This window comes from Arachis ipaensis, chromosome B04 (assembly GCF_000816755.2).
Source record: "Arachis ipaensis cultivar K30076 chromosome B04, Araip1.1, whole genome shotgun sequence".
Lineage (NCBI taxonomy): Eukaryota > Viridiplantae > Streptophyta > Magnoliopsida > Fabales > Fabaceae > Arachis > Arachis ipaensis.
Window position 1 is genome coordinate 1,575,005 of NC_029788.2, and position 8,666 is coordinate 1,583,670.

At 34.5% G+C, this 8,666-nt stretch overlaps 1 protein-coding gene across 1 annotated transcript in view; it reads right to left on the reverse strand.

Annotated features, from left to right (window-relative positions):
• The window catches only part of LOC107638302 (heat shock 70 kDa protein 17), a 10,585-nt gene extending 5,134 nt beyond the window's left edge, over positions 1–5,451 (reverse strand). Inside the window, exons 1-6 of the mRNA XM_016341516.2 lie at positions 4,333–5,451; positions 3,792–4,024; positions 1,466–1,625; positions 652–897; positions 388–524; positions 4–271 (exon numbers count right to left, since the gene is read on the reverse strand). Of these exons, the coding sequence (XP_016197002.1) occupies positions 4–271; positions 388–524; positions 652–897; positions 1,466–1,625; positions 3,792–4,024; positions 4,333–5,103 (1,815 nt within the window). The 5' untranslated portion in view covers positions 5,104–5,451. The remainder of the gene's footprint in view (positions 1–3; positions 272–387; positions 525–651; positions 898–1,465; positions 1,626–3,791; positions 4,025–4,332) is intronic.

The following is an 8,666-nucleotide window of genomic DNA, read 5'->3' on the forward strand; positions in this document are numbered from 1 at the left end:
TATCTCCTCCGCATTACTATCGGTTGTATTACCCCCACTATCAGTTTCCATTTTTTCACTGCTTTCTGTGGAATTGTTGTTAGCACCAGCTTCAGTTGATAGGTTCGATGAAATAGTCGAGTTCTCTACGGTCAGGGTCTTTTTGGGAACTTCCACCCATTCTGTTATTTCGATAACAGCATCAGCCCGATCAAGAGAGAGAATTCCACTTCTGCTTAGAGAGAAATGTATAATTGCCTTGATAGGGGACGACAGGTTTCGAGATGAGTATCTGGAAAATATTAGAGAAACACAGAGAGGGGGCACTAGAGTTTCTAAGTATTTTGTATGCAAACAATTCCTTAAGGGTCTCAAATCATAACTAGTTCCAAAGTTTTTTATCCTTACTTCTCACTTGCATCTGTCAAACCAGAAATCTGGTATTTTGCAATTTCAGGAGAAGTGACACCCGGTGGTAAATGATTTTCACTTTCATAAGCTAGCAACACTTCAAAATCCTTGTTGTGACTAACGGATCTGAACATCTGGCAAGTATGCAATACAATAAATCATTAGTATAATCAATTGGTTTGCTCTTCTTACAATATGAAGTATCAGGAAATTCTTCTTATAGTATGCTGTGACTTGAAGCAAGAACATGAACTGGTTTACCTTGCTCGGTAGTTTCTTCATTCGTGGTACTAGTAACTGCCTCGAGCTTTCATCCTTCAGAAGATCAGGACCATCCAACTCAACCACAAATCCATACAAAGAACCATCAATCATTCCTAGCTTGCGGTTCAATTTAATTCCATCACTTAAATTTGCAGCGTGCAACGCTGCACCAAGAACAATAGCTTCATCAGCATCAAGATGCCTATCAAGTTGTTTTCTCCCAAGGAACTCTTGAAGCTTAGCCTGTAATAACATATATATATATATATATATAAGAAGTAAATCTCTGGGCATAATGCTGTAGTGTTGAGTGAAATACTCTGCTTAAACAAAAAACACAGACAATATGGGTGTTTCAGACAACACTAAAAACACAATGCGATGCATACCATTTCCAAAATAAATAGGTACCACGCATAAGTTGACAACTTGGTAGGGAGATTATTTAATCCCAATTTCGTCATATTTAAACTTCATTCAAGATAGTTAATTTGCATATTTCAGTTATAATGTCTATACCGGAACATGACCATATGAGCTTCTCTTCACTTTCCTTCACTATTTATATCAATAAAGGATAGCAATACCAACTCCAAGCAAATCTTCAAGTAAAATGGGTTCAATTTTGAAAAGGATTACAAAGATTGACAACAAGAATAAACATTTTGTCAAAATATCTATGCTGTATGTACATATATTATATGCAAAGGAATAAAAGGATGGATCTCAAACTTTGCAGATAAACTCTCAACCTTCCCTAACAGCATACTGCCCAAAGAATGACAACAAAAATTGAAAATATTATTCAAACCTGTAGCTTTGGCACTCTGGTAGCACCTCCAATCAACTCCACCGCATATATCTGGTCCATTGACAAGCCAGAATGCTCAATCACCTCTTTCACTGGCAGAAGAGATTGTTCCCAAATATCATCACAAAGCTCTTCAAACTTCTCACGGGTTATTGAGCTCCTGGAAGAATAGAAGGCATGATCGAAAAAGGCCTTAAGAATTACAACATCAGCAACAACTAAGTCCTGTCTCACTAGGTGGGTCAGCTACATGATTAAAACAATACCAAAGTAGCAATATAAATCATGTGTTCAAACCATTTATATTTAAATCTCTTTAGAAGCCTTAAGTATTAAATAAAGTCTAATGTATTGTAATTTGATAATAAACACCAAATAGATTCTTTTTTTTTTTGTTGACAAAAAAAGAATTTATTTTGAAGACATTTCTTGACAAATAGGTATGTATATTCTTTCTCATCATTTTGGTTGAAGCAAGCACTTCCTTAGAGATGTTTGATCATATAAAAGAATTTCATCCATCAAAATGCATTTCTTTCTCAAGTTCCTTCTTGGTTCTTGGATGTTTTTAGCTTGTAAATCCAAGTGGAGATAGCAATATCCAGTCAGAGGCCAGATCTCTAGATCCATCTGAAATGTTTTCTTGTAATAATACTTTCAATTTCTAACTCATCCCTTGGATATAACCTCCATCTACCTTGGTAAACCTATTGGCTATCTGTAAGTCCAAAGCTTCCCGCAAAGTTAAATCTCTTATATGAACAGCAGTGCTTGCATAAATGATACGTTGCGAGTTTTAATGCTACATAGGTTAATTTCCCATTTTGATGCACTTCATTTGTGTTGAATTTTGTTTGCAAAGAAGAATAATAAAAATAGAAGTATAAAATGAATAAACAGATTATATTTCATTGATCTGAGACTACAATCAGCCCATTAAGTTATATGTATTCAGTTTTTCCCTTAGATTCCTATTAGTATCAGTTAGGTCAGCTAACATTAACAGCTCACACATAAAAGACAAAGAGACAACTTGAAAAGGGCAGCCTGGTGCACAAGCATCCCGCGTTAATGTAGGGCCCGGGGAACGGCCGCACCCAAAGGGTGTAATATATGCAGCCTAACCTGATAATTACACGAGTGGCTGTTTCCACGGGTTGAAGAGGGATTAGATGATATTTCTATAATCTTAACGAGGGAAATATGAAGGTGGGTGTGGTGTCCTATAATGTATAATAGAACAATGAGCTGGTAGATAAAGGAAAGAGACTATAAGGCCATAAATGAGTGAGAGATGAAAAGACAAAGACAACAATTGGAATTAGATCAAAATTGAGCTATGGCATTGCTCAGACATTGGTTTGTGTTCTTATTAGAATATTTCTGATATGTTACTCCACCATTATTATGTTACTCCAGAGTTATTAGATCCAGTAGTAATGCTCTCTACTTCATTTTCTTGTACCTTTTAGGGTGTGTCTACAAGTTGCAAGGGAAAGGGAAAGAAAGGTTTTAGACGAGAAGGAAGGGGAAGTGAAGGAAGGGTTTGAGATTTTCAAACCCCCTCTCATTCACGAGTTTAAAATAATTAGGAATGTGAGGTTTGGAAGACAGACCGTATATTTTTACAATTTTATCTTTTATTAGAATATTAAGTACAAAAAAGTAAAAGGGAATAAATAGTAATACAATAGTTTATTGGAATAAAAGTGTAACAATCTATTAATCTCATGAAACCTCCAATTTGGAGGAACTTGACAATGGGGATTTTGGAGGATTAACAAAAAGCTCCAAAACCCTAGCCCTCCAAATAATAAAACTCATGAATGAGGTTTCCCTCCAAAGCCTTTTCCTCCCCTCACCCATCAATTGATAAGTCAATGAAAGTTTCACACAGATTCCCTCCTTTCAATCCTTCTCTTTCAAAATTATTCTCTGCTAGGATTCTTAATACTTTAGAATAAAGAAAAATAACAACAAAGAAAAGTGAAGGTCATGCTTTTAAACTTAATATATCACCAAAGCATACAGATCACAAAACCCAAAGACAAACCAAACATGGAAAATGTGTAATATTCACAGAACATATCAAGCTGCATCATTATACAAGGCAAGATCATGGCATGCTTGTTTAAAGCAGCATAACTTTATTCAATACCATGTATGTTTGCAAGGGTTACATTTTTAGTGGCTTAATATAATTGTTTATTAAGTACGACACAAAATTTTGATCAGCGTTTCAAAATGTTAGTATACAATAAGAATATACAAATTCATTTAAATCAAAACTACAGAAGGAGCGGTGAGAAAATTTATAATTCGGTACCTGAAGTCTATATCATTATGAAGTGATTCAACTGAAATAGGAGCTGCCGTGTTTGCACTAAGAATTTCTTTTGTTCGCTTAACCTGCTTCTTCAATTTTGCCATAGCCTTGGGAAATTTCCTCACATCTATTCCACCACCAACTTGTTTATTGAACTCATCTGCAAAATGCTCCACCAACCGGAGTTCCATATTCTGGCCACCCAGCTCTGCGTTCCAGCGTACGTCCTTAACCTACACAGATTACAAAGTAAGTGAGCAAGTTAAGAGGATTAAATTTTTCAGGAAGAAATCATGGAAGCATTTACGTAATGAATGACTGATCACTTCATTTAATTCTGGATCACACGCATCAGATACGAAATATTGAAAATACAGTGGTGTTTTCCATCAGATTTCATATTTAAACACATAATGGTTAATTGCTTTAGGCTAATACAAGTCACTGAAGTCCTGGAGTCCCTTGTTGATTATCTGCAGGTCAATTTGTACCTAAGTATCATGCACGCATACCTAAAACTGGCCAATACATTCACACATACCTGAAACTGGTTCACAGACACAGTCTTCCCATACTCTTTGCTCTTGTACGCTGAGAAATACACAAGTGCAGCATAGGTACTGCCAGAACCCATGTCATAAAAAACAACATGCCTGGACTCATTGGAAAAGTCTTTGTCAATCCCATACTGCAACGCAGCGCCAGAATGCTCATTTATCAGCGAGAGAACATTAATCCCCGCCAACTGAGCCGCCTGAAGTACCCCTTTCCTCTCAGCCTGCCCGAAATAAGGCGGCACCGATATCACGGCGTCTTTGATCGGAACCTTGGAGTGGAACTCCGCCAAATGCACCGCATAGCCCAGCACCATAGCCACCAATTCCTCCGCGGAATACTGAGTGGCGCCACCATCGCCTTCCACCACGAAGCTCACTGTGCCTCTGGAATCCTCCTTCACCTCGAAAGGGAGGTACATTGAATTCAGAAACTTCTTGGCGAAGCCGTAGGGTTTCCCTATGAGGTCCCTGATTTGGGAGTACACGTCCTGCGGATAGCGAGCGGTGAGGCCAGCGGCTTCTTCGGCAAGGAGACGGTTGCCGGAGTTGAAGGAAACCAGCGCCGGTGATTTGCGCTTCGACATCTCGTTGATGGCGATAGAGATCGGTGTCTGACCAGGTTTCAAGTTCACGACAGCAACTTTGAGCGATTCGGACCCCAGATCTACGCTGAACACCGCGGATTGAGCAGGAAAGAGGAAGAAAAGCAGAAAGAACGAGAGAATCAACGCCGGCTTCGAGAAGAACGACGCCATTTCTTTTTATCCTTCTCGGATCGTCTTTCGCAGCTGGAAAAGTTGAGGATTTAGCAACGAGTTCGGTTTCAAGGATTAAGAAAGAAGGTGGTTGAGGAAGGGGAATGCGTTTCGGAGAAGGGGGGAAGAAGGAGAAAAGCTACGGTTGAATAAGCAGATCGCATTCCCTTCAGCGTTTGGTTGCCGAGAAAGTTAGGCGATGAATTGCAGGGAATGTGGCGAGGGATGGTATAATACTCAGACCAGCAGCAGGCGAGGCGTGACGGGTTTGACAATAATCAAAGGGTTTTTCTGCGTTTCTTTTATTTTTTTTAGTTATATTTTCTTTCTCTACTAAAATATAGAAATTAGAGGAGAGCTTTGCTTCGTGTGATGTTTTATGACGTGGGAAGTGACCAAGTGAGAGAGGGTTTAGCCAGTGCGAAGATCGCACGTGGCAATATGTACACGTGGCACAAAACGAGAAGCCACCTAGTGTTGTTCATCGAAATTTTGTGGAATGTGTGGGATGGTTTGGTTTGCTGCTACTTTTCAAAGGGAATTTATTTATGTGGTGTGTGTAATATATTTATTTAAAAAAGCATGTTAAAAGTGAAAAAGACACATGTATTAAAATTATCAAATATACTAGATGTCTAAGGGTTTGTTTGGATTAGTTTTTAAAAAAAGATTTTTTTTAAATTATTTTTTTTTAAAAGATCTTATAAAGAAGTAAAAGTAATTTTATGTTTGATATTTTATGTGAAAATATCTTTTTATCTATCAATTATGTTTGGGTATAACAATATAAAAATATTTTTTATTTATTTATTACATAAAAATTATTTTTTTAAAAAAAATACTTTTTAAAAAAAGATGTAAATTACAGCTTCTGAAAAAAAATATTTTTTTATTTTTCTAGTATTTTTACTATTAGAAATTTGTCAAACATACTAAAAAATTTAAAAAAAAAAAAATATTTTTCATTAAAAAAAATTTTTTTAATCAAAATAATAGCGTCCAAACAAACACTAAGTCTATTTATTAATCAAATATAACCAAGTTGTTAAAAATAAAAATATATTTATGCATCACTCTCTTTTTTTTATTATGTTTATTCTCTTTCTCCATTTACGAATAACGACTCATTCTCAACACCTTCTTTTTTACTATTTTTTGTTGTATTGTGCTATATATTTAGTACATTTTGTTTATAATTTTATGTTAATTACACGTTGTTTTAGAATTTTTCAATTTACAACACAGTACTTGTAAAATTGGATTTGAGTTTTTGTTAAATAAACAAATCTTCGATGATAATAAAAAAATTGTAGTTTATATGAGCTAAATCAGTGTGAATTGAAAGTTTTTTTTTATTGAACGTAATTGAAGAAATACGAATGACTTTTTTAATGATTCTGATAAATTATTGTAAGCTACCAGAGTGTTAGCTTCAATTATTTGTGTTATTGTTCTATGCTCAGTATTTATGTGCTATTTGTATATAGTTTTATTCTTTTGTTCTTGATTCAGATTATTTATGCGTTACTTGAGCTGTTTGACAAATTAGTATTGTTTTATGATTTTGATTTTTATTTTATATGAGTGAATTTGTGTGCTATGCTTAAAATATTTGTGTGTTGCAACTAACCAAAACTTGTTTAATGATTTCTGACAAATTAGTGTGAGCTATCAGAGTATTAATTTCGATTACTTGTGTTGTTATTCTATGCTCGATATTTATGTTCTATTTGTATACATTTTTGTTCTTTTGTTCTTGATTCTAGTTATTTGTGACGATCTTAGTTTTTGTTACTTGAGTTTTTTGATAAATTAGTGTTATTTTATGATTCTGATTTTTGTTCTATATGTGTGAATTTGTGTGCTATGCTTAAATATTTGTGTGTTGTAATGAACCAAAACTTATTTTTTATGTGATTTTCATTGTGGTTATTTTAAGATTAATTTTTTTTATGATGTTGATGATTAGTATGTGCTAAAGTGGGAATGATTTTTAACACTCTTCAAAAAGTTTGAAAATTCTATAAAGATTATATTAAGCATGTAGGTTTTTCTATTAAAATAAGGATCTCAAATAGGAAAAAAATGAAATAAAAAACTAACTCATTACATAAAGTAGAGAAGGGGATAGAAAATTTGGTATACCACCTTCTCTGAAGACAAATTAGACATTTGTTGCAAGATGTCTTACAAAAATCTACGCGCATATATAGTGAATAATATTAGTATTTGAGTTATTTCAAAGGTTGTTATGACTCCGTGTTATCCTGATCAAGCTAAAAATGTTTAAACAACACAGAGAATTTAGCCTATATGTTTGTCGCACAATCGAGAATAATAATAAAATTGGTATTAAATTAAGTAAAACATATCAAGTACTTGTTATAGTGATTGGTGGTCATTGTGAATTATATTTTATCAAAAAGGATATTAAAAATTATATTAGCAGAGAGATTCGTAATGTTTTTGAAGTAGATGATACAAAAGAATTGGAAAAAAAATTTTTGAGAATAAAAGAGCAAAATCAAATTTTCTTTTATGAGCTTGAACTTAATGTTAATAAGTCAATTAAAAATGTATTTCAGACTGATACAAGAAATCAACTGCATTTGAATATTTTGATGATGCAGTATCATTTGATACCACTTACAATATGATCAAGCATTTGATATGTAGCATAATTTTTGTGTTCAATATATGAATTGTTGTGCTATGTTTCTAAATTATTGTTCCAAACTAAGATATAATCTTATATCTAAATTTTCAAGTATGATTTGTATTTTGTTTTTTTTATTGATGTAAATCTCCATAGTCATTCTGTACCTTTTGAATGTACTTTGGATTTTTTTGAAATTTAAAAAAATAAAATAAAAACACCAAAATCGGACCTACCAATTTAAGTGTTTTAGAATTCGAAAATTTTCTGCACCAAATAAATTGGACCATTCAATTTGTGTCTATCTTCCACAACAAATAAATCGGACGGTCTGATTTCTCCTGTATAAATTTAAAAAACACAGCCGTCATATCATTGTGTAACACACCCTACCTCCATATCATCGCATAACATATAGACAATCTTCATATTAAAAAAAATGAGCCACATATGTGTGGCATTTGAACATACATGTGATTAGAACTATAGTTCCGAAGATCGAACCGAACTGATCAATTCAATTAGATTAACTGATAATTGGTCTCCTGATCGGTTCGATTGAAATGAAAAACCATCTAACAAAAAATTAGTGTACAAACTAGTTGAACCGATAGTTAACTCATAAACCATTTGAACCGAACTTTTTTTTAAGATTTTTGGTTTAAAAAAATACATAAACCCCATTCTCTCTCTCTCTCTCTCTCACACACACAAATAGAATCCTAGCAGCCATTCCCTCTCTGAGCTCCAGCCCAGCCAGCAGTAGCCAACGCCCAGCCGCCGTCACCGACGACTCCTCTCGTTAGCTAGCGTTCAGCCCCACCGTCGCCGATTCTCTTATATTGGATCTCTTCTCCTTGCGTCGCCAGATTTGCTCAGAGATGCTGTTGGCGTCGCCCTCTGTCCT